This window comes from Pan paniscus, chromosome 13 (genome assembly GCF_029289425.2).
Source record: "Pan paniscus chromosome 13, NHGRI_mPanPan1-v2.0_pri, whole genome shotgun sequence".
Lineage (NCBI taxonomy): Eukaryota > Metazoa > Chordata > Mammalia > Primates > Hominidae > Pan > Pan paniscus.
In genome coordinates this window covers 44,524,672-44,551,165 of record NC_073262.2, presented here as the reverse complement: position 1 = coordinate 44,551,165, position 26,494 = coordinate 44,524,672, and the positions used below count along the sequence as shown (strand labels likewise).

Below are 26,494 nucleotides of genomic sequence, written 5' to 3'. Positions count from 1 at the left end.
CCACTGCACTCCAGCCTGGGCGACAGAGCAAGACTCCGTCTCAAAAAAAATAAAATAAAATAAAATATAAATGTGATAAAAGGACAAGAAGAAAACATGGGGAAATTCCTTTTTAGTATTGGAGTAAAGAAGGCTTTTCTACGTTATTACTCGAAATCCAGAAGTCATGACTATGAAAAGCTTTGGTCGGCAAAAAGCACCATAAGCAAAGTCAAAAGATAAATGATTAACAAGGAAGAAATAGTCCCAACACATGTAATAGACAAAGCTAATCTCTTTAATATTCCAAAAGCTTCCAGAAGTCAACAATAAAAAGCCCTACCACCCAATAGAAAAATGAGAGTTCACAGCAAAGGACTAAGTCTGGCTGTTAGTCATATGAAAAATATCCAATCTCACTTCTATAAAGAAAAATGCAAGTTAAAACTCTTTGAGGTAGCAGTTTTCACTGTGATTGGCAAACGTCCAAAAAATTGACAATGCTATTGGTAAGGCTGCCAGGAAGCTCGCACTCTCAGACATTGCTGGATGGGAAAGGGGATCATCTGATGATGTGTGTCAAAATAAATGCACAAACAATGTTTCATTCAACAGCTGCACTTCTGGGAGTTTGCCTACAGAGATACTTATAGATGTGTGAAATAAAATGAGTTCACACCTATTAATTGCAGCATTGTGCACAGTAGCAAAATACTGGAAACAAACCCTAGTGTCCACACCTAGGGAAATGACTGAGTAAACTCTGGTTCATCATGCAGTGAAATAGCCTATAACTTGAAAAAGAAATGGGGAAACTTTGTATGTACTGAAATGAAAATATCTCCAAGGTAGACTATTCAATGAAAAAAAACCAAGGTATGGAACTCTGTGTAAGAATAGTATGTAAAGCCGGGCACGGTGGCTCACGCCTGTAATCCCAGCACTTTAGGAGGCCGAGGCGGGTGGAGCACCTGAGGTCAGGAGTTCGAGACCAGCCTCAACATGGGAAAACCCCGTCTCTACTAAAAATACAGAATTAGCCAGGCGTGGTGGTACATGCCTGTAATCCCAGCTACTCGGGAGGCTGAGGCAGGAGAATTGCTTGAACCCAGGAGGTGGAGGTTGCAGTGAGCCGAGATCGCGCCATTGCACTCCAGCCTGGGCAACAAGAGCGAAACTCCGTCTTAAAAAATAAAAAAAAAGAATGTTATGTAAAAAGGTAGAAATGAAAAAATATATCTGTATTTACTTACATTTACAGAATATTGTCATATTTACAGAAATACCAAAAAATAGCCAAAAATCTACCAGCAATGATTATCTGTGGTGAGACTGGGAAAAAGTGGGCCCTGAGCAGATAGGGGACAGAGGTGAGAAAGATAATTTTCATGTTTGGGTTTTTTTTTTTTTAATTTTTGAACCACGTGAATACATTACCTACTCTAAAATTAAATTAAAAATAAATAAAAATCTTGGCCAGGCGTGATGGCTCACGCCTGTAATCCCAGCACTTTGGGAGGTTGAGGCAGGCGGATCACGAGGTCAGGAGATCAAGACCATCCTGGCTAACATGGTGACCCCGTCTCTACTAAAAATACAAAAAAATTAGCCAGGCATGATGGCACGTGCCTATAGTCCCAGCTACTTGGGAGGCTGAGGCAGGAGAATTGCTTGAACCCGGGAGGCGGAGGTTGCAGTGAGCCGAGATCACACTACTGCACTCCAGCCTGGGTAACAGAGCGAGACTCTGGCTCAAAAAAAAAAAAAAAAGAGATTGTGACCATCCTGGCCAACATGGTGAAACCTCGTCTCTACTAAAAATACAAAAATTAGCTGGACGTGGTGGGGCGCGCCTGCAGTCCCAGCTACTAGGGAGGCTGAGGCAGGAGAATCGCTTAAACCCAGGAGGCGGAGGTTGCAGTGAGCCAAGATCGCACCACTGCACTCCAGCCTGGCAACAGAGTGGGACTCCGTCTCAAAAAATAGTAATAATTTAAAATATATATATTTCTGATGGGAGTACAAAATGGTATAATCACTTTGGATAAAGTTCTAATCATTTCTTATGAAACTAAACATCTGGCCTGGTGTGGTCGCTGAAGCCTGTAATCCTAGCAGTTTGGGAGGCTGAGGCATGCAGATCACTTGAGGTCAGGAGTTCCAGACCAGCCTGACCAACATGGTGAAACCTCGTCTCTACTAAAAATACAAAAATTAGCCGGGCGTTGTGGTGGGCACCTGTAATCCCAGTTACTCAGGAGGCTGAGGCAGGAGCATTGCTTGAACCCGGGAGGCAGAGGTTGTAGTGAGCCGAGATCACGCCACTGCACTCCAGCCTGGGTGACAGAGGGAGACTGTCTCAAAACAAATAAATAAACAAACAAGCAAACATCAGCCAGGTGCAGTGTCTTATGCCTGTAAGCCTATAATTCCAACACTTTGGGAGACCAAGGCAGGCGGATTGTTTGAGCCCAAGAGTTCAAGATCACCTTGGGTAATATATCAAGAGCCCCTTTTCTACAAAAAAAAAAAAAATATATATATATATATTTATACACACACACACACACACACACACACACACACACAGGCCGGGTGCGGCGGCTCACAACTATAATTCCAGCACTTTGGGAGGCCGAGGTGGGTGGATCACCTGAGGTCAGGAGTTCAAGACGACCAGCCTGGCCAACATGGTGAAACCCGTCTCTACTAATAATACAAAAATTAGCCAGGCGTGGTGGCGGGTGCCTGTAGTCCCTGCTACTGGGGAGGCTGAGGCAGAAGAATCGCTCGAATCTGAGAGGGAGAGGTTGCAGTGAGCCGAGATCACACCACTGCACTCTAGCCTGGGCGACACAGAACAGCAAGACTCCGTCTCAAAAAAACAAAACAAAAATTAGCTGGATGTGGTGGTGCACTCTGCAGTCCCAGCTACTGGTAGGGGGCAAGTAAGGCAAGAAGATTGTCAAGCCCAGGGGGTGGAGACTGCAGTGAGCTATGATGATGCTACTGCACTCCAGCCTGGGTGACAAAGCAAGTCCCTGTCTTAAAACACAGGTCAAGAATTCGAGACCAGCCTGGCCAATATGGTGAATCCCCATCTCTGATAAAAATACAAAAATTAGCTGGGCATGGTGGTGGGCACCTGTAATCCCAGTTACTCGGGAGGCTGAGGGTGGAGAATCGCTTGTATCTGGGAGACAGAGGTGGCAGTGAGCCGAGATCATGCCACTCCACTCCAGCCTGGGCAGCAGAGTGAGACTCCATCTCAAAAAACAAAACAAAACAAAACCAAAAACAAACAACAAAAAACTACACATCTATCTCATCACTCAGCAAATTGTACCAAAGAGAATTGCAATCATATATCCATGCAAAGACTTGTACAGAAATGTTCATTACAATTTTATTGATAATAACCTCAAACAGGAAAGCATTCATGCATCTATCATCAAGAGAACAGCTGAACAAGCTCAGGGATATGCTGGGGCCACTAGTGTAAGCCAAAGGACAAATTTCCAGGAATTCTGTAAGCCATTTGTGAAACGCAGCCAATATTAAAAATTATACTGTGTAAATTTAATATTAAAAACAAAGGGAATATATGATCAAAATGCATTCCTGCCGGGTGCGGTGGCTCACGCCTGTAATCCCAGTACTTTGGGAGGCCGAGGTGGGCAGATCACGAGGTCAGCAGTTCGAGACCAGCCTGGCCAACATGGTGAAACCCCATCTCTACTAAAAATACAAAAAATTAGGCGTGGTGGCAGGTGCCTGTAATCTCAGCTACTCAGGAGGCTGAGGCAGGAGAATCCCTTGAAGCCGGGAGGCGGAGCTTGCAGTCAGACAAGATCGTGCCATTGCACTCCAGCCTGGGCAACAGGGCGAGACTCTGTCTCAAAAAACAAACAAACAAAACGACAACGACAAAAACAAAATGCAGGCCGGGCACGGTGGCTCACGCCTGTAATCCCAGCACTTTGGGAGGCTGAGGCGGGCGGCTCATGAGGTCAGGAGATCGAGACCATCCTGGCTAACACGGTGAAACCCCGTCTCTACTAAAAATACAAAAAAATTAGCTGGGCGTGGTGGTGGGTGCCTGTAGTCCCAGCTACTTGGGAGGCTGAGGCAGGAGAATAGCGTGAACCCGGGAGGTGGAGCTTGCAGTGAGCCGAGATCGCACCACTGCACTCCAGCCTGAGCGACAGAGCGAGACTTGTCTCAAACAAACAACAACAAAAAAACCCAAAATGCATTCCTTCCTAATGACTTTATTATGTGCCCTTGAGGCTCCTTGCATCTATTATACCTGCCTGTGGACATGCTGTATAGCACCGTGCTGCTGGCCTTCCTGGCTCTCTCCCTTCAGTTAGTTTGAGACCAACCTGGGCAATATATGGAGACCCCCCCACCAATCATCTCTACAAAAAATTAAAAAATTAGTTGAGGGCTGAGTGTGGTGGCTCATGCCTGTAATCCCAGCACCTTGGGAGGCCGAGGCAGGAGGATCACTTGAGTCCAGGAGTTGAAGACCAGCCTGAGCAATATAATGAGACCCTGTCTCTATTTTAAAAAATTAAAATTACTAGGCCGCGCGCAGTGGCTCACGCCTATAATCCCAGCACTTTGGGAGGCCAAGGCGGGTGGAACACGAGGTCAGGAGATCAAAACCATCCTGGCTAACACAGTGAAACCCCGTCTCTACTTAAAATACAAAAAATTAGCCGGGCGTGGTGGTGGGCGCCTGTAGTCGCAGCTACTCCGGAGGCTGAGGCAGGAGAATGGCGTGAACCCGGGAGGCGGAGCTTGCAGTGAGCCAATATCTTGCCACTGCACTCCAGCCTGGGCGACAGAGTGAGACTCCGTCTCAAAAAAAAAAAAATTAAAATTAAATTTAAAAACAATTAGTTGGGTGTGGTGGCACACACTGTAGTCCCAGCTACTCTGGAGACTGAGGTAAGAGGATCACTTGAGCCCTGGAGTTCAAGGCTGCAGTGAGCTGTGGTCATGCCACCGCACCCTAGCTTGTGCAACAGAGTGAGACCGTGTCTCAAGAAATAAAAAACAGAAAGGCCAGGTGCAGTGGCTCACGCCTGTAATTCCAACACATTAGGAGGCTGAGGCAGGCAGATCACAAGGTCAGTAGTTTGAGACCAGCCTGGCCAATATGGTGAAACCCCATCTCTACTAAAAAACACAAAAATTAGCCAGGTGTGGTGGCGTGTGCCTGTAGTCTCAGCTACTCGGGAGGCTGAGGCAGGAGAATTGCTGGAACCTGGGAGGCGGAGGTTTCAGTGAGCCGAGATCACTCCACTACACTGCAGCCTGGGTGACAGAGCAAGACTCCATCTCAAAAACAAACAAACAAACAAACAAAAAACAAAGTATTTGGGGTTGAGGGCTTCGGATTCAAAATGGGAGGCCAAGAACTCATTTTATCCCTCCATAGATGCCTGTGAAATAGGTGACAGATGTTCAACAGTAAACAAGAAACACTCCAAACTGAAGTAGCAGTAGAGGCTCAGGTGGGCTGGAGGAGAAAGGGCACTCACTTTCCTGTGGATGGTTGAAATAGGCAGAAAAGGCTGCAATCCAAAGCAGGGAGTGAAGGGGGAGAGAAACAGACCTGTAAACAAGGACATTAACTGCAAGGCTGCCTGTACCACAGCTGTGCCCCTTTTTATTTCTCCATTCTTGTGTACATGGGCAGCTTCCTGTTTATAGTGGGCAAAACCCCAACTACTATCCTCAAAAGAAATGGATTCCACTGTCTTTGGCCGGGCGTGGTGGCTCATGCCTGTAATTCCAGCACTTTGGGAGGCCGGGGCAGGCGGATCACCTGAGGTTGGGAGTTCGAGACCAGCCTGACCAACCTGGAGAAACCCCGTCTCTACTAAAAATATAAAATTAGTTGGGTGTTGTGGTGGGTGCCTGTAGTATCAGCTGCTTGGGAGGCCGAGGCAGGAGAATCACTTGAACCTGGGAGGCGGAGGTTGTGGTGAGCCAAGATCGAGCCATTGCACTCCAGCCTGGGCAACAAGAGTGAAACTCCGTCTCAAAAAAATAAAAAAAAGAAAGAAAGAAATGGATTCCACTGTCTGAAGAAAGCCATGGCTTCTTAGTAGATGTTGAGGGCAAAATGAAGTAAAATTTAGGCATGCAAAAACTCATTGTTTTCCAGCCCAAAAAGCAGTTCCAAAGTTTCCGTATAGGAGAAGCAAAGGTGCAGCCAGCATGCTGGAATGGCTTCCTGCGCTGCACTCTGCATTGCTTGCCCCTGCTCTTCTCCCTAGTGCTGTCTGTCTGTTTGGGATGGACCTGGGTGTTGGTAAACATTGCGGGGCAGCTGAAATCCTACTGTTCCACCCTGGCTACTTTTTTACATATAAAAAATTTCGGCCGGGCGCTGTGGCTCACGCCTGTAATCACAGCAATTTGGGAGGCCGAGGCGGGTGGATCACGAGGTCAGGAGATGGAGACCATCCTGGCTTACATGGTGAAACTCCGTCTCTACTAAAAATACAAAAAATTAGCCGGGCGTGGTGGCGGGTGCCTGTAGTCCCAGCTACTTGGGAGGCTGAGGCAGGAGAATGGCGTGATCCTGGGAGGTGGGGCTTGCAGTGAGCCGAGATCCCGCCACTGCCCTCCAGCCTGGGCGACAGAGCGAGACTCCGTCTCAAAAAAAAAAAAAAAAAAAAACACAAAGAAAGAAAAAGTAAAGGAAGAGTGCCTGTTATCTCCTATTCCTTGGAAGCTCCACATTCCCAATTATGTGGGATGTAGCAGGGGAGACATGGTATTTTACTTCATGTTTCTATTTGGAGTTTTTTTTTTTTTTAATTTACTTATGTTTTTGTATATGTTGTTTTACTATGTTGTCCAGGTTGGTCTTGAACTTTTGGCCTCAAGTGATCCTCCTGCCTCGGCCTTCCAAATGTTGGGATTTCAGGTGTGAGCTAATGTGCCTGGCCTGGAATTTCTTTTTTAACCACCAGAACTTCTCACTTTATTTTCTTCAATAAAGAAACGCATACTAGTAACTGGGCAAAAAATGGAGTGGGGCTTAGCAGCAGGTAATTTGGTTTGAGCCAGTTGAGGGCCACAGAGACAGGTGACTGATGGGTACAGAGTCCCAATGCAACTCTTTGAACTCTTGGACTTCTCCCTCTCAGTTTCAGACAAGAGGCTGCACATTCAGGACAGGCAGATAGGGGGCTGGAAAGCAGGCGTCCTCACCTGCACCCAGCCTTCTTTCCCCTGGCCTCTTCTCAATTAACATGAACAGGAAGCCAGTTTTTCTTTTCTTTTTTTTTTTTTTTTTCTGAGTTGGAGTTTCACTCAGTCGCCCAGGCTGGAGTGCAGTGGCACAATCTCAGCTCACTGCAACCTCCGCCTCCTGGGTTCAAGCTATTCTCCTGCCTCAGCCTCGCAAGTAGCTGGGATTACAGGTGCCCGCCACCACGCCTGGCTAATTATTTTGTATTTTTAGTAGAGATGGGGTTTCACCACGTTGGCCAGGCTGGTCTCGAACTCTGATCTGCATGCCTCGGCCTCCCAAAGTGCTAGGATTATAGGCGTGAGCCACCACGCCCAGCCCAGAAAGCCAGTTTTACTGAATCAGAAAACTTGTTATGGGACACTCCCTCCTCCAGGTACTGGAACGCCTACTTAAACTGAACTTTATTAAAATATTACTTTTTTTTTGTCTGGGTGCAGTGGCTTACGCCTGTAATCCCAGCATTTTGGGAGGCCGAGGCAGGTGGATCACGAGGTCGGGAGTTTGAGACCAGCCTGGCCAACATGATGAAACCCTGTCTCTACTAAAAATACAAAATAAATAGCTGGGTGTGGGGGCGCACACCTGTATTCCCAGCTACTCAGGAGGCTGAGGCAGAATAATTGCTTGAACCCAGGAGGCGGAGGTTGCAGTGAGCCTAGATGGTGCCAATGTACACCAGCCTGGGTGACAATGAGACTCCATCTCAAAAAAAAAATTATTATTATTTTGAGGCAGGGTCTCATTCTTTTGCTCAACCTGCAGTGCAGTGACACAATCATGGCTCACTGCACCCTTGACCTCCCGGATTCTAGTGAAGCTTCCCTCTCAGCCTCTCAAGTAGCTGGGACTACAGATGCATGCCACCATGCCAGTCTAATTTTTTTATTTTTATTTTTTTGTAGAGAAAGTGTCCCACTGTGTTGCCCAAGCTGGTCTTGAACTCCTGGGCTCAAGTAATTCTCCTGTCTTGGCCTCCCAAAGTGCTGGGATTATAGACGTGAGCCATCACACCCAGCCTTAAATATTACTTTTTCCTGTTGTTGAAGTGATACATATTCATGAAAGAAAACTTGGAAAATGCAGAAAAGTAGAAAAAAGAAATGTCATCCACAGTCCCATCACTCAGAGAGAATGTGTTAGTGTATTTTTGGATACTCCAAACTCAGACCCTGAAAGGTCCCTAAGACTGACCCTGAAGGTGGTCAGGGCTAGTATAGCCTTAATGAGGGCTGGTCAAGAAGCTTGTTGATGTCAGGCAATTTACCCGAGCTCATCCAGAAGCAGCGGAACCAGGAAGAACCCCATGTCACACAAATCTCTGAACTCTTGTGTTGACTAAGCCATAATATCTTGCAAAAGATGGGATTGCAGGCATCATAGGACTCCCTACCCTGCATTTTAAAAATTTTCCCCAGAGAGGAGCTGGGTTAAGACAGGGGCCCTGATTGGCAGAGTTTGGGGTTTTGAAGACCAATAATAATAGGGCTCTTCCAAAGTTTTTTTTTTTAAGAGTTTTTCCCTTTTAAATTTAGATATAATTTATACACAGAAAAATGTACAAATTTTTTTTTTTTTTTTTTTTTTTTTAGATGGAGTCTCTCTGTCGCCTAGGCTGGAGTGCAGTGGCGTGATCTCGGCTCAGTGCAACGTCTGCCTCCCAGGTTCACACCATTCTCCTGCCTCAGCCTCCCAAGTAGCTGGGACTACCGGCGCCCGCCACCACGCCTGGCTAATTTTTGTATTTTTAGTTCCTGAGTATCTGGGATTACAAGCGCGCCACCAGGCCCGACTAATTGTTTTTTGTATTTTTAATAGGGACGGTGTTTCACCACGTTGGTCAGGCTGGTCTCAAACTCCTGACCTCATGATCTGCCTGCCTCGGCCTCCCAAAGTGCTGGGATTACAGGCGTGAGCCACGGTGCCCGGCCAAAAATGTACAAATGTTAAGTATAGTGTTCAGCTTGATAAAGTTTTACTTACACACACGTACCCACCACTCAGATCAATGTATAGAACATTTTCAGCACCCTAGGAGTGGGGTTGCCAGGAGGCTCTCTCAAGCCTCTTTCCAGGCAGTACCCCTACACCCCCTCCCAACCCCTGCTAGGCTGGAACGCAGTGGCTTGATTGCAGGTCAAACTTCTGGGCTCAAGCAATCCTCCTGCCTCTGGCTCGCAAAGCTCTGGGATTACTGGCATGAACCATCTCACCTGGCTAACATTTATTTTCCCTCTATTGTCTTCAGAAAACCCCCAACTTTTCATTTGGAATAATTTTAGACTACAAAAAAGTTATAAAGCTAGTATACCCTTCACACAATTTCTCCTAATGTTAACATCTTACATAACCATTATACATTTCTTATAACTAAAAACTACTATTACCTAAACTTAAATTTTATTTTAAGTTTATAGCCTAGCTACATCACCATGTTGCATATGACAGTGTCTCAGTTTTTTTCTTGCTTTTGATTACCTTGATAGTTTGAGGAGTACTGGTGAGGTGTTTTGAGGAATATCCCACAAACGAGATTTGTCTGATGTTTATCTTTCAGTTAGACTGAGGTCACGGTTTTTTTTAATCACATGTCAAGGGCAAGTGCAGTGACTAATCACTTTGATTTTCACGTGGAGTGGCTCTACAGCCCTCTTTCCACACTGTACTCTTGGAAAGGTCGTCCCCAGGCATAGGCCACACTCAGGGTGGGTGCGGACGGATTACCACACCCCTCTGGATGAGGTATTATTAGAATTCCTCTGCAAGGAAGATTATCCCTTCTCCCTCATTTATTTAATCACGTATTTATATCAGCACGGGCTCTGGGCTGTTTTATACTTTAGGTTATAACTTAATGCAATGTACTTTATATTGCTGCTCAAATTGTCCCAGGCGCGGCCCCCGGAAGTTCTCTGGGTAGATCCCTGCGCCCTTGGACGCCCGGTCCTTCAGTTTTTTGAGCACCTCAAGCTTCTGGCCTACAAAACGCTCCCGGCTCAGCTGGAGCTTTCTGCGCCCGGGTCCTAGAGTCGCCCATTTCTCTAAGGCGCCTTGGCCCTATTTTTAGAGAGCGGTATTTAGAAACCAAGATTAGGGTGCCAACAATTTTTTTTTTAATTTTTATATTTTTAAGACAGGATCTCACTTTGTAACACTTCCTTTTAGTGGAAGCGCCGACCTCCTGGGAGACCCACGCCCCCTGCCTCCTTCTGTCCCGTTTCTCAGGAAACCACCCAGACACCCCGCCCCACCGGCCGGGCCCCGCCGCGCATGCGCGCCGAGGAGTGACGTCAGAACGGCGGCCAGGACGCCGGACGTGCGGCATTCGCAGGCGAGGAGGCGAGGAACCGCCGTGGCGTCTTGGCGTTGTCCACTCTGGTTCGCAGGTGAGTGTCCCTGTTTAGTCCGGACGACCCTAGCTCCTTTCCCCTCTGGCCCGCGCCTCTCCAGATTCTCCTCTAGAGCTGCCCAGCCTCGCGCCCCTCCGAGGGGACCCCGCACCGCGCCACCTCCGCGGTGTCCCCACTCCCTAATTTTCCCTGAGGCTCCTGGCCACGGGTCCGCCCACCTCCCTGGACCACCCTGACCTTCCCCAGGTCCGCCCTCTCAGTCTCCCCTAGAGCAGCCCATTCGAGAGCCCTCCCAGTGGGCGCCCCCGGCCTCTCAGACCCCTTCCCATCGCTTCCCCGGCGTCCGCCTCCGGTCCTTTCCCCGAGCCCCTCCTCTCCGGCCCCGCGGACCCTCCCCCTTTCCCGACTGCAGCCTCCGCCTTGCATCCTTTCTGGCCGCTCGGGAGTGTCCCACATGTCTGACTGCCGGGACCTGCTGCGGCCCGCCGCCTGGGGTCTCCCGGCGTCCGATCTCTACCCCTGCTGCTCCCTCTGCTCCAGGGAACTTGCCTTCTCAGTTCTCCTGCCCAGAGGTCTCCCCTCCTTAAGTCCTGGGGGGCGTTGAGGCTTTACCCTCGCGGTGCGGTCCGCCCCTCGCTGCATTTCACCTGCTCTTGGCCTTGCAATGTCTTTAGTCATAAGTGCTTGGTGTACCTTATCTTACATATCTCTCTTCATGTTTGATTCTGTTACTCAACTAGATTGAAAATTCCGGAGGTCAGGGATTTGCATAGGGATCCCCCCCCCCCCGCCACCCCACTTAAATCTCAAATGTAGACCGGTTCAGGGTGGGTGGAGGAAAGGAATGAGGTGCAGTGGTCACTTTAAAAAACTAAAGGAACATGGTTAATTCAAAATAATACTGACTCATGGTCTCAGCCTTTAAATTTTTAGTGCTTAGGAAAGGGTGGAACCACCACCGAGGGAGGAGGGCTGACAGCTGAGGGGAGGAATATTCCAAGGTCTTCTGTGGCCTTTGGTATGAACCAGTACCAATTCAGGAAGTGACTTGTCCGAAGTCACATGAGGAATTAGGACCCGAGCTGGCACTGATAACTGCCTGTTTAGTGTGGCCCTCAGTATTTGTTGACTGAACTAATGACCAAAACATGTATGCACAGACACAGCTGTGCGTCTGTGCCCATGCAGTGGGTGTGTCTGCCTAAGGACCTGTGGGGGTGTGGGAATACTGCTGTGACGGTTCAATTGTGGTGTTCAGGAGTGTTCCTTAGGTTCAGAAAGTTCCTAACCCTGGGCTGGTTGCCTGGATATTGATAGGACTGGAGCTTGTCTGGGCTTCCTTTGTGCCTGGTGTTTACTCTCTGTGGTGGTGATCTCTTTACTCGACTCTTCCCTATTCGTACTGATCTCCCTGAGGACAGGAATCAAACTGTGTTGCAGGGTTTCCCTAATAAACAGCATAGTGTTTGGCACTTTGTAGGTGGTCAGTAAATGCTTATTGAAGAAGGCTGCAGAAAAGAACTCAGAACCTGACAGCGGTTCTTTGCTAGCATTATATTTTAAAGGCGGTGGTACATTCTGTAAGTAAATTTCCTGCTATTCTCAAGGACTGAGTTGATTAAATGTGTACAGCAGTGGTATAGAGAGGACAGATACTCTTGTGGTGTTACTCCTTGGGAAGGTGGAGGTTTCTCTCACCTCTTTCTGAAAGCTTTGCTTATGCTTTTCAGCTTGCATTAATATTTTTCTTTCTCCTTTCCTCTGCCTGCCTTCTGTCTTACTGTTTGTCTAAAGAAATTAAAGAATTACCTTATTAATAACAGTAACTACCAAAAACTGCAAAACACACTGTTAAAAATGCTCCCAAAGTGGGGGCTAATTGACCCAGTTGTTTTGTTAGTTATATATTTGCTTCCACAGTGGATCATGGAAACGGAAAGTTGGACTTCCTTGCCTCTTTGCTTTCTTTGCCTGTCTGCCCTTTGATGGTGCTTGTATTAGGCTTGTTGTTAAGAAGTGGTTCCCAACTGGAAATGGCCAATGCCATGTGGGAACTGACCTCTACATGTTGATGGGTCACCCAACCTTCTTTCCCTTCTGTTTCAGAATGTACCTGTGACATCTCTTTGACTCTCCATTGTTGCCCTTGAAGAACAGAGATGAGTTTTTTTCCTTTTTCATAAGGAAGCCACTTTTATAGCGAAAGAGAGCTGGAGAACTGGGATATCATGAGGAGTTGTAGACAGTTAAACCTGAATTCTAGCTTTTGGAACAAAATAGTAATGTAATTGTAGCAGTTCTCACTTTTTTATTTTTTATTTTTTTGAGACGGAGTTTCACTCTTGTTGCTTAGGTTGGAGTGCGATGGCGCAGTCTCGGCTCACTGCAACCTCCGCTTCCCGGGTTCAAGGGAGTCCCCTGCCTCTGCCCCCCAAATAGCTGGGATTACAGGCGTGCGCCACCATGCTCGGCTAATTTTTTGTATTTTTAATAGAGATGGGGTTTCACTATGTTGGTCAGGCTGGTCTCGAACTCCTGACCTCAGGTGATCCACCTGCCTTGGCCTCCCAAAGTGTTGGGTAGGCGTGAGCCACCGCGCCTGGCCAATTCTCACTTTTGGACCATCTACTACAGGGCTGTTTGGACATATCTCCTTTAATTGTCACAGTAACCCCATGACGTAATTGGTTGTGCCTGGTCATACAGGTAAGAAAACTGAGGCTTAGAGAGGTTTAGAATTTTGCTGAAGGTCATACTGGTGAGTAGAAGGCAAAGTAGGCTTCAGGCTTAGAACTGTCAGATTCCAAAGGCAGTATTTTTTGTCCATCTGTTGTCTGTTTCGATTCAATGCTTTCAAAGAGATACAAATTCAAATTTAAAATAATTTAAATTGTTGAATATGGCTTACATTTTAAAGCTTTGCATAGGTTTTAATAATGGCATAAAAATAATGTTCTTTTGCAGCTAGTTTGCTGGTGTTTTATTCTCTAGAGACCAACAGCTAGGGCTTAGTGTTTATCTGATGAGTTTTAGTTTATGCATTCAGTTTTGCTCCAGGATATAAATAGTGAAATGTTGAATTAAGTTATGGAGTGGTGTGAAATTCAGCATGCTAAGGCAAACAAACAGAAGTCTTCTGAGCCATTTGAGAAGCAGCTTGATGTCCTTGTTCTTAGAACAGGGCTGTCCAATCTTTAGGCTTTCTTGGGCCACATTGGAAGAAGGCCACACATAAAATACACTAACCCTAATGATAGCTGATGAACTAAAAAATAAAATTGCAAAAAAATCTCATAACGTTTTAAGAAAGTTTACAAATTTGTGTTGGGCTGCATTCAAAGCTGACCTGGGCTGGGGCCATGAGTTGGACAAGCTTGTTCTAGAATATTTTAGGCAAATTTTGGTAAGGGGGAAAATAAGTAATAGTAATAATAGTAGTAAATAGTAATAATTGCTGTCAAAGCAGCTACCATTTATCGAGTTCTAGTAACTGTGAGGCACCATGCCAACTACTTACATATTATTTCACCCAATTTTCCAAACATCCTGTCAAGTAGGTGGTGGGAATTTTCGTTTTATAGATCAGGCTTGGAAACGTGACTTGTCCGATTGAGTCAGGATCTGAACATAGGTCTTTTAACTCTAAAGCTTATACCCAAACACTGGGTTCTGTGAATTTTCAAAAGCATATTATAGGCTGACTGCAGTGGCTCATACCTGTAATCCCAGAACTTTGGGAGGCTGAGATGGAAGAATCCCTTGAGCCCAGGAGTTCGAGACCAGCTTGGGCAACATAGTGAAACCTCGTCTCTACAAAAACAAAACAAAATGTGATCAAAATCATACTTCATGATTTTTGGTTTCTAAAGATACTCTCTAAATTTCTCTCCCCAATTTAAAAACGAAAGCAGAGCACTGTTGGAAGGTTCAAATAGGTAGATTAATTTAGGTTGGTTTTTTTGTTTTGGTATAGTTGAAGATAATTCAGGTTATTGTTTACATGTTTACATTTATCAAAATAATACATGTACATAGATTGAAAGACCAAATAGGCTGAGCGTGGTGGCTCAAGCTTTTGGAGGCCAGCACTTTTGGAGGCTGAGGCGGGTGGATCCCCTGAGGTCAGGAGTTTGAGACCAGCCTGACCAACGTGGTAAAATCCCATCTGTACTAAAAGTACAAAAATCAGCTGTGCGTGGTGGCGGGCGCCTGTAATCCCAGCTACTTGGGAGGCTGAGGCAGGAGAATCGCTTGAACCTGGAAGGCGATGGGTGCAGTGAGCCAAGATCGCGCCACTGTACTCCAGCCTGGGCAACAAGAGCGAAACTCTGTCTCAAAACAAACAAACAAAACAACCAAATAGTGCTTTAAACCTTAGAATAAAAAAAAATATCAATCTCTTGCCCACCCCCTTTTTAAACTATAGACAACTATTTTCACCTTTTTTTGGCACTTTTTAAAATAGTATTTTGGCCGGGTGTGGTGGCTCACACTTGTAATTCCAGCACTTTGGGATGCCAAGGCAAGCGGATCATGAGGTCAGGAGATCGAGACCATCCTGGCTGACACGGTGAAACCCTGTCTCTACTAAAAATACAAAAAAATTACCTGGGTGTGGTGGCGGGTGCCTGTAGTCCCAGCTATTCGGGAGGCTGAGGCAGGAGAATGGCATGAACCCGGGAGGTGGAGGTTGCAGAGAGCTGAGATCGCGCCACTGCCCTCCAGCCTGGGTGACAGAGTGAGACTCCGTCTCAAAAAAAAAAAAAAAAGTATTTTATCTTTGTGGATATGGTAAAATTGCTATTGATTTACATGTAATCTTTTGACTTTTGATCATAGAAGACTTTTGCTGCCTTGTAAAACTCTTCAATCCACCAGTGAGTCAAAAACTTGTAGTAAATTTGTCAGTTACTTTTTTTCTCCCCTGTAGTACTCGGTCCTGCTCCAGTCTGGACTGTTTTTTTTTTTTTTTTTCTCCCCAGTCCTTCTGCACAGCTGCCTTTCTGGGAATTTCCTCCCCTGCCAGTTGAAGACCGAATCCTACTCTGTCGCCCAGGCTGGAGTGCAGCGACATGATCATTCATGGCTTACTGTGCTTCTACCTTCTGGGCTCAAGCGATCTTCCTACCTCAGTCTCCCGAGTAGGTGGGACTACAGGCGTGCACCACTATGCACAGCTAACTTCTTATTTTTTTGTTGAGAATGTCTCACTGTGTTGCTGGGTTGGTCTCAAACTCCTGGGCTGAAGTGATTCTCCCACCTTGGCTTCCCAAAGTGTTGGGATTATGCTCAAGAGCCACCATGCCTGGCCTTGATTAATGACTTGACTGGGTGTGGAATTCTGGCTTGGAAATAATTTTCCATTAGCATTTTGAAGGTATTGCTCTAGATGTCCTGTGTCTTGCTGATTGTTGATCCTTTATATATGCTTTTTTCTTTGGGAAGTTTTTAGGTTCTCTTCTTTGTCCTTGATGTTACGAAATTTCAGTCATCCTACCTGTGGAGAATCTTTTAAAATTCATCATGCTGGACAGTCATTGGAGCTTTTGAATCTAGAAATGTGTTATCCTGTTGCGGGAAATGGTTTTATAGTATTATTTCTCTGCTCTTTTCTCTGTGGTTTATTTATGAAATTCTCCTATAAGCAGAATTTTTTTTTTGAGACGGAGTCTCGCTGTGATGCCCAGGCTGGAATGCAGTGGTGGGATCTCAGCTCACTGCAACCTCCATCTCCCGGGTTCAAGTGATTCTCCTGCCTCAGCCTGCTCAGTAGCTGGGACTACAAGTGCGTGCCACCATGCCTGGCTAATTTTTGTATTTTTAGTAGAGATGGGGTTTCACCATACTGGCCAGGCTCGTCTTGAACTCCTGACCCCAAGTGATCTACCCGCCTCAGCCTCCCAAAGTGCTGTGATTAACAGGTATGAGCCACTGTGCCCGGCCAGCAGAATATTTTATATTCCAGGCTCATCCTCTAATTTTTTTCCATCTCTTGGTCTTTTTTTTTTTTTTTTACTCTTCATTTCAGAGAGATTTCTTCCATCTTGATCTTTCCAACTCTTGTATTGAATTTTTAATTTTGGTTATTATTTTTAATTGAGAGCTCTGAATATTTCTTTTTATTCTTGTTTTTTTTTTTGAGATGGAGTCTCACTCCAGTCACCCAGGCTGGAGTGCAGTGGCACTATCTCGGCTCACTGCAAGCTCCGCCTCCCGGGTTCACGCCATTCTCCTGCCTCAGCCTCCTGAGTAGCTGGGACTACAGGAGCCTGCCACCACGCCCGACTAATTTTTGTATTTTTAGTAGAGACGGGGTTTCACCATGTTGGCCAGGCTGGTCTCGAACTCCTGACCTCAAGTGATCTACTCTCCTCGGCCTCCTAAAGTGTTGGGATTATAGGCGTGAGCCACTGTGGCCGGCTGTAAAGTAATATTTTTAAAGTTTTCTTTTGTACCCAGCATTGTCTCTGATTCTTGTGAGGTTTTTTTTCTTGAAAATTTTATTTTCTTTAATCTCTGTCTTTTATAGTCTAGATTTTTCTCCAGTGTCTGATTGTGATACTGTGAAATGTTTATTTTGTCTTTGACCTCATTTCCTGCCTTACAACGCCTATTTAATACAATCCTTAAAAATCTCCAAAATGATGTCTTTTTGTATGCTAATGATTGATTGATGGCCTGCAGACTCCCTTCGGGATGGGGGCTGGTCATCTGAAACACCTATGCGTCTTTTGAGGGTTGGAACTTTCATGTCTGCCCCCCAACCTTCCAGGAAGGAGAGAGGGGTTCAAGGTGATGTTGATCACCAATGGCTGTTGGTTTAATCAATCATGCTAATGTAATGAGGCCTCCATAAAAACCCAAAAGGATTGGGTTTGGGGAGCCTCCAGAATAGCCGAACACCTGGAGGTTCCTGGAGGGAGGGTGGTGTGCCTGGAGAGGCCTGAACACTAACACCTTGCCCTATACATCTCTTCATCTGTGTCCTTTGTAATACCCTTTATAATAAACTGGTAAATATAAGTCATTGTTTACCTGAATTTTGTGAGCTGCTCTAGCAAATTAATCAAACACAGGGAGATGGGGGAATTCTAATAGACCTAAAGAAAGAAACTAAAGCAAAAATTACTATAAATAGAGAGTTTATTTAGGCCAGATTTGAGGACGGCAACCTGGGAAGCATAGATTCAAGTTGCTCTGAATATATGCTTCGAGTAGCAACAGTTACAAGTGGGATTTTAAAGGGCAAAAATAGGGGCAGTTTCTAAGTTGAACATAAACTATTGGTTGGCTGTATATTGTTCTTTGTATCACACATTCCAGGAACATGAAGAAAATGATTGAGGGTCACATTGTGTAACTTGTAGTAACAGTCTTGGTAATTTATCAGCTTGTCTGGAAACTACAGGAAAGGGAAGATTAAAAAAACCCCAAGTCCCTTTAAACAGTTAACCCTGAGCGTGGCTGGGGCTGTGGTAACTAAAGACCCATTTTCTAAATTTTGCCGGCTTCATGTTCTTCAGATTGCTCTGAGCTACTTTTCTTTCTCACTGACTTAAAGCTAGTTGATCACATGTTCCAGAGGCCCTGACTTGTGGCTGGTGTCTGAAGGGTAGGCAGTCTTGTGGGACTGAGCCCTCAACCTGTGGGATCTGATGCTATCTCCAGGTAGATAGTGTGACAGTTGAATTGCAGGACACCTAGTTGGTGTTCGCTGAAGAATTTTTTTTTTTTTTTGAGACCGGGTCTCACTCCTGCCCAGGTTGGAATGTAGTGGTGTGATCACGGCTCACTGCAACCTCCCCATCCCAGGCTCAAGTGGTCCTCTTACCTCAGCCCCCCAGTAGCTGGGACTACAGGTGTGTGCCACCATGCCCCGCTGATTTTTGTATGGATGAGGTTTCACCATGTTGCCTAGGCTGGTCTCAAACTCCTGAGCTCAAGTGGTCCCCTGACCTTCTCCTCCTAAAATGTTGGGATTACAGATGCGCAACACTGTGCATGGGCCTGCTGCATAATTGATTTCTTGCTTGGCATGTGGGGAGAAACCCTCACACATTTGGTCACAGAAGTCTTCTATGTTGATTGTTGTGACGTGAGAGCAGAGGAAAAACAGTATTTTTTTCTACTCAGACTGATGATGCTTGCTCTGTATTCTTATTTAAGAGAGGTACTGAAAAGCTGATTGGAAGTCTGTGTGTTTGCTTCAAGTCTGTCTCTTGGTGAGCTTCTCTGGAGGGTGTTAGGCAAAGTTTGGCTTTTTCATTACAGAACACCCAGTTGTCAGTATCAGTGAGCCTTTCCTCTTGGGACTATGCCTTTGCTCTGAGCTAGAGTCTGAGAAGTAAGGAAGAAGATGGAGAATTTGACTTTCACGGACTATATTCTTCTAAGTGTGGCCTGTGACTTTAAGCTGTGTGTAGTGTGGCCACGCCCAGTCTCCAGAGGCATCATCTTCAGGATCAGGGAGGGTCCCTGTCTGCTTGGGTAGGGTGCCTAGTGACCCCTTTGAAGACTTTCTATTAATTCTTCTGATTTCTCCCCACCTTTAGAATTCTCTCTTACCCCCAATTTCTGAGTCTGTTTTTATGTGGCAGGAGTTGGCTTGCTGTGTTTTGGCTTCTGTTAGCACATAACAAAGTAGAGGTGGCCATATTTTATGTTAGTTGACACTTGTCTGTTTGTCTTAGAACTTTCAAAATGTTGTGTCTCATCTGCTTTTGTCTGCTGCTGTTCTCTTTGTGGATTTATGCCTTGTTTTCTCCTTAACTCTCATTTTAGTTGCATTTCAGGAGGGAGTGGCCCAGGCTGGAGTGCAGTGGCGTGATCTCAGCTCACTGCAAGCTCCGCCTCCTGGGTTCGCACCATTCTCTTGCCTCAGCCTCCCGAGTAGCTGGGACTACAGGCGCCCGCCACCATGCCCGGCTAATTTTTGTATTTTTAGTAGAGACGGGGTTTCATCATGTTAGCCAGGATGGTCTCCATCTCCTGACCTCGTGATCCACCCTCCTCGGCCTCCCAAAGTGCTGGGATTACAGGCGTGAGCCACCGCGCCCGGCCCATCTGTGCTTCTTATAATTCATCATTAACATTGGAAATAGAGCAATCACCAGCATGTTGAGCTTCACATTACTGATGTTTCTTTTTTTTTTTTTTTGAGACAGAGTTTTGCTCTTTCGCCCAAGCTGGAGTGAAGTGGTGCTATCTTGGCTCACTGCAACCTCCTTCTCATGGTTTCAAGCGATTCTCCTGCCTCAGCCTCCTGAGTAGCTGGGATTACAGGCACCCACCACGACACCCAGCTAATTTTTGTATTTTTAGTAGAGACAGGGTTTCCCCACGTTGGCCAGGCTGGTCTTGAACTCCTGACCTGGGGTGATCCGCCCACCTCAGCCTCCCACAGTGCTGGGATTACAGGCGTGAGCCACTGCCCAGCTTGGTGTTTCTTTTCTCTTGGATCCATGTTTCAGTGTCACTCTTTTGTCTTCTCCCTTTTAAAATAACTCCCTGTGAATTGTAGTGTTTAGTGACAAGAAGTATTAATTCTGTAGAAATACATAAGAAGAGAGAAGAATGGGAAGATGGATGTTTAAAGTCTGCCTTTTTTGTTTTTCCCTTTGAGCCTTGGGTCCTAGGTAACCTCCAGGCAGGGCAGGCCAACCAGATCAGAACCAGGAATTGGTCTCGGCTGATAGGGAGGTGGAAGGGAGGGATGCCTGTGCAGTAGTGCTGTGTAAGTCTCTGGGAGGCTGAAGGCATGTTGGTTGAGTGACAGTGTCCACTGCTCTGCTTTGTGATCAGGGTTCAGGATACAGTGGAAGAGCCTGGCAGGGGATACAGTGTAGATAGAAAGGGTTAGCTGTAGTCCAGTACAGGGGAGATGGGTCATTTAGGGAACAGGTGAGTGTGACCGCTGCTTTTGGACTGGGTGCCAGAGGCAAGGGTGGGTTGCTGCCAGTGGTGGAAACTGATGAAGCAAGTAATGTTCCCTGTTGTGGTGGTGGTGGTACCAGCTTGGTGACTGACAGGAGAGGCCAGTTGATGCAGACAAAGGATACACATCTCTTTAATGGAGATAAAGAGCGTATTCGCCTGCCTTCAGTAGCTGCCACCTTCCTGTCTCTGCCAGGTGGCAAAATGCCCCAGTCTCAGTCCCCCTAGAGGTCTTGTGGCTGATGATACTGTCTGATCCATGTGAAGGTACCACAGGTACCTTAGGAGGCGCCCAGTGTCATAGAACTTTTATTATATATCCCCTTATTTTTTTCTGACTTCTGGAGATTGGTGTGTAAGTGCTTGCCCAGCTGTGTAAGTCACTAAAACCGGTGTATTCCTGAAACCAACATATTCCTTACTGTGTGAATCCATGGTTGGTTTCCCCAGGGCCATTTCTCTCCAGCAGCTTGAGTATAGGCTGGCTCAAAGCCTGCTCCTGCAGTCTCCCCTGCTGTCCAGGTTTCAGTAGTCTCCCTTGCTATCCAGGTTTCAGTACACATGAGCTCTCAACTCAGAAGTCGAGTTTTTTTGTCTTAAAAGGGAAATCCCAATATTTAGATAGTAAATGCAACAAATGACCCCTACTATTAACATAGTAACCCTTCGCATTATCCAATGAGAGGATGTTACACAATTATCAAAGTGTTTCAAGTGTTTCAACCTTTTTTTTTTCTTTTAATCAACCCCCTGTCCTTAATTGTGTGAAATTGAACTCATATTGGAAGGTGTATTAGTCTGCTCTTAAGCTGCTAATGAAGACATACCTGAGACTGGGTAATTTGTAAAGGAAAGAGGTTTAATTGACTCACAGTTCCACATGGCTGGGGAGGCCTCACAATCATGGTGGAAGACAAATGATGAGCAAAGTTATGTCTTAATGGCAGCAGACAAGAGAGCTTGTGCAAAGGAACTCACATTTATTAAACCATCTGATCTTGTGAGACTTACTCACTACCATGAGAACAGTATGGGGGAAACTGCCCCCAAGATTCAATAATCGTCCCTTGGCCCTACCCTTGACACATGGGGCTTATTGCAATTCCAGGTGAGATTTGGGTGGGGACACAGCCAGACCATATCATTCCGCCCAGGTCCCTGCCAAATCTCATGTCCTCACATTTCAAAACCAATCATGCCTTCCCAGCAGTCCCCCAAAGTCTTAACTCATTTTAGCATTAACTCCAAAGTACACAGTCCAGGCCAGGCGCAGTGGCTTACACCTGTAATCCCAGCACTTTGGGAGGCCGAGGTGGGTGGATCACGAGGTCAGGAAATCAAGACCATCCTGGCTAACACGGTGAAACCCCGTCTCTACTAAAAATACAAAAAATTAGCCGGGTGTGGTGGCGGGTGCCTATAGTCCCAGCTACTCGGGAGGCTGAGGCAGGAGAATGGGCATGAACCCGGGAGGCGGAGCTTGCAATGAGCCGAGATGGCACCACTGCACTCCAGCCTGGGCGACAGAGCGAGACTCCATCTCAAAAAAAAAAAAAGTCCACAGTCCAAAGTCTCATCTGAGATAAAGCAGGTGTCTTCCACCTATGAGCCTGTAAAATCAACAGCAAGTTAGTTGCTTCCTAGATCCTGTGGGGGTACAGCCATTGGGTAAATACACCTGTTACAAATGGGAGAAATTGGCCAAAATGAAGGGACTGCAGGCCCCATGCAAGTCCAAAATCCAATGGGGCAGTCAATTTTTTTTTTTTTTTTTTTTGAGACAGAGTTTCACTCTTGTTGCCCAGGCTGGAGTGCAATGGCCTGGTCTTGGCTCACTGCAACCTCCACCTCCCGGGTTCAAGTGATTCTCCTGCCTCAGCCTCCTGAGTAGCTGGGATTACAGGTGCCTGCCACCACGCCCAGCTAATTTTTGTATTTTTAATAGAGACAACGTTTCACCATGTCAGTCAGGCTGGTCTCGAACTCCTGACCTGAGGCAATCCACCTGCCTTGGCCTCCCAAAGTGCTGGGATTACAGGCGTGAGCCACTGAGCCTGGCCAGGGCAGTCAAATCTTAAAGCTCCAAAATGATCTCCTTTGACTCCATGTCTCACATCCAGGTCATGCTGATGTAAGAGGTGGACTCCCATGGCCTTGGGCAGCTCCGTACATGTAGCTTTGCAGGGTACAGCCCCCCTTTTGGCAGCTTTCACCAGCTGGCATTGAGTGTCTACAGCTTTCCAGGTGCAGAGTGCAAGTTGGTGGATGTACCATTCTGGGGTCTGGAGGACATTGGCCCTCTTCTCACAGCTCCAGTACATAGTGTCCCAATGGGGACTCTGTGTGGGGGCTCCAACCCCATATTTCCCTTCCATACTGCCCTAGTAGAGGTTCTCTGTGAGGGCCCCACCTCTGCAGCAAACTTCTGCCTGGACCGCCAGGCATTTCCATACATCCTCTGAAATCTAGATGGAGGTTCCTGAACCTCAATTCTTGACTTCTGTGCACCTGCAGGATCAACACCACATGAAAGCTGCCAAGGCTTGGGGCTTGCACCCTCTGAAACCACAACCTGAGCTGTACCTTGGCCCCTTTTAGCCACTGCAGTGGCAGCTGGGACATAGGGCACCAAGTCTCTAGGCTGCACACAGCAGGGGGGCCGTGGGCCCGACCTGCAAAACCATTTTTTCCTTTTAGTCTTCCCGACGTGTGATGGGAGTGGCTGCTGCAAAGGTTTCTGACATGCCCTGGAGACTTTTTTTTTTTTTTTTTTGAGATGGAGTCTCGCTCTGTCCCCCAGGCTGGAGTGCAGTGGCACAATCTTGGCTCATTGCAAGCTCCGCCTCCCGGGTTCATGCCATTCTCCTGCCTCAGCCTCCCGTGTAGCTGGGACTGCAGGTGCCCGCCACCATGCCCAGCTAATTTTTTGTATTTTTAGTAGAGAGGGGGTTTCACCGTGTTAGCCAGGATGGTCTGGATCTCCTGACCTCATGATCCGCCTGCCTCAGCCTCCCAAAGTGCTGGGATTACAGGCGTGAGCCATGGCCCATCCCTGCCCTGGAGACATTTTGCCCATTGTCTTGGTGATTAACATAGGACTTCTTGTTACTTATGCAAATTTCTGCAGCAGGCTTGAATTTCTCCCCAGAAAATGGGTTTTTCTTTTCTGTTGCATCATCAGTTGGCAAATTTTCCAAACTTTTATGCTCTGCTTCTTCTTGAAGGCTTTGCTGCTTAGAAATTTCTTTTACTAGATACCCTAAATCATCTCTCTCAAGTTCAAACTTCCACAGATCTCTAGGACAGGGACAAAATACCACCAGTCTCTTTACATAACAATAGTGACCTTTACTCCAGTTCCCAACTAGTTCCTCATCTCCATCTGAGACCAGTGCAGCCTGGACCTTATTGTCCATCAAAGCCACTCAGCAAGTCTTTAGGAAGTTCCAAACTTTCCCACATCTTTCTGTCTTCTTCTGAGCCCTCCAAACTGTTCCAACCTCTGCCTTTTACCCGTTTCCAAAGTTGCTTCCACATTTTCAGTTATCTTTTCAGTAGCATTCCGCTGTACTGGTACCAGTTTACTGTATTAGTCTGTTCTCACGCTGCTAGTAAAGATATACCCAAGACTGGGTGATTTATAAAGGAAGGAGGTTTAGTTGACTCACAGTTCCACATGGCTGGGGAGTTCTCACAATTATGGTGGAAGGCAAATGAGGAACAAAGTCATGTCTTACATGGTGGCAGGCAAGAGAACTTGTGCGGGGAACTCCCATTTATAAAACTGTCAGATCTTGTGAGACTTATTCACTACCATGAGAACAGTATGGGGGAAACCGTCCTCATGATTCAATTATCTCCACCTGGCCTCACTGTTGACAGGTGGGGATTATTACAATTCAAGGTGAGATTTGGGTAGGAATAAAGCCAAACCATTATCAGAAAGTATGTCTTTTTTTTTTTTTTTTTTTTTTTTGAGATGGAGTCTGGCTCTTTTGCCAGGCTAGAGTGCAGTGGCATGATCTTGACTCACTGCAGTCTCCGCCTCCCGGGATCAAGTGATTCTTCTGCCTCAGCCTCCCGAGTAGCTGGGACTACAGGCATGCACCACCATGCCCAGCTAATTTTTAATATTTTTAGTAGAGACGGGGTTTCACCATATTGGCCAGGATGGTCTCGATCTCTTGATCTTGTGATCCACCTGCCTCAGTCTCCCAAAATGCCGGGATTACAGGCGTGAGCTACCGCGCCCGCCAGAAGGTATGTCTTTTCTTTAACACATTCTACTGTAATATATCTCATTTTAATCATCTTATACCCAGGGTACCTTTCAGCCTTAGTTGGTTGTAATGGACTGTAATTTTTACTTTGAATTTTACACTTGTGTCACAATTTAGCCATTAGATTCTCTTTCTTCAGCTGAGTGGCTTCTTGATGCTTTCTGAAGCCACTCTTGAAAGCATCTGTGCTTTTTGATAATAAGATATCCTGCCCCTAAACTGTAACTAGCTCATTTTCAAAGAGTACTGGCTTGTTTTAGAGGAGACTAGTGTTAGAGATAAAAATCTGCTCTGGGAGGTACATGAGATTGTTCCACAGAATGAGGAGAGGTAGACAGGATGACATGAGATAAGAAGCTACTTGAGTCAGCAGAGGAATTACTCTTTTAAAAAGTCAAGAGTTTCTGTTGCTAATTCCAGTTTAAGTTCTTTTCTGTCTCATAATCTGATTTCCCCTTTCTCTAATAGTTTTATTTTATATAGGCACATGAAAGATACGTTTATAATGTCCTCTAGATGTAGACATTTCCATTTCTTTTTTCTTTTTGAATCTTACTCAAGTGGCCCGAATTGATTCCCAAGTCTGCTGTTCAGTTTCTCCTTGTTGCCATCCCTTGAGACTCAACTGCCTGAAAAGTAAGAGAAACCCAGGCTAACCTCAAGGAAACACCAGAGAAAACATAGGCACAACATTCGTTGTATTAGTCTGTTCTCACACTCCTTTAAAGAACTACCTGAGACTGGGTAATTTATGAAGAAAAGAGGTTTAGTCGACTCAAGAGTTCTGCAGACTGTACAGGAGGCATGGCTGTGGAGGCCTCAGAAAGCTTACAATCATGGCAGAAGGCAAAGGGGAAGCAGGCATGTCTTCATGTGGCAGTAGGAGAGAGTGAACACACTTATAAACAAGTAGATCTCCTGAGAACTCTATCACAAGACCAGCAACAGGGATAGTTGCCACCATGATCCAGTCACCTCCCACCAGGCCCCTCTGCCAACACTGGGGATTACAATTCAACATGAGATTTTGGGTGGGGACACAGAGCCAAACCATATCATCTGGCAAATCAGATGTTCACCCACACAATTAGTACATAATACTCCAAGACACCAGGAAATCTCAGGATCCTTAAGGTTTTACCTAAAAGTCTCTTTTAACTCTTTATCGGCCAGGCACAGTGGCTCATGCCTGTAATCCCAGCACTTCGGGATGCCAAAGCAGGCAGATCACTTGAGGTCAGGAGTTTGAGACCATCCTGGCCAACATGGTGAAAGCCTGTCTCCACTAAAAATATAAAAATTAGCTGGGTGTGGTGACACCTGTAATCGCAGCTGCTTGGGAGGCTGAGGCATGAGAATTGCTTGAACCTCAGAGGCGGAGGTTGCAGTGAGCCTAGATAGTGCCATTGCACTCCAGCCTGAGTGACAGCTAAACTCTGTCCAAAAAAAAAGATAGCAAATGTAGCCAAATTAATATCAAGAACCATTAGAAGGCTGGGCATGGTGGCTCACACCTGTAATCCCAGCACTTTGAGAAGCTGAGGCGGGTGGATTGCCTGGCCAACGTGGCGAAATCCTGTCTCTACTTAAAATACAAAAAATTAGCTGGGTGTGATGGCACACGCCCGTAATTCTAGCTACTTGGGAGGCTGAGGCAGGAGAATTGCTTGAACCTG

The 26,494-nt window shown here is 46.3% G+C and overlaps 1 protein-coding gene across 30 annotated transcripts in view; it reads left to right on the top strand.

Annotated features, from left to right (window-relative positions):
* Nucleotides 1-9,512: 9,512 nt before the first annotated feature.
* Nucleotides 9,513-26,494, top strand: part of PLEKHB2 (pleckstrin homology domain containing B2) — a 49,482-nt gene continuing 32,500 nt past the window's right edge. For 4 of the 30 annotated variants that reach the window (XM_034954194.3, XM_034954191.3, XM_034954186.3 and 1 more), the window contains exons 1-2: nucleotides 9,513-10,641; nucleotides 15,588-15,750. In XM_034954194.3, coding sequence (XP_034810085.1) covers nucleotides 15,678-15,750 — 73 coding nt within the window. In that variant the 5' untranslated portion in view covers nucleotides 9,513-10,641; nucleotides 15,588-15,677. The remainder of the gene's footprint in view (nucleotides 10,642-15,587; nucleotides 15,751-26,494) is intronic. The other 26 variants (XM_055109377.2, XM_008978536.4, XM_055109373.2 and 23 more) reach the window with 19 other exon arrangements.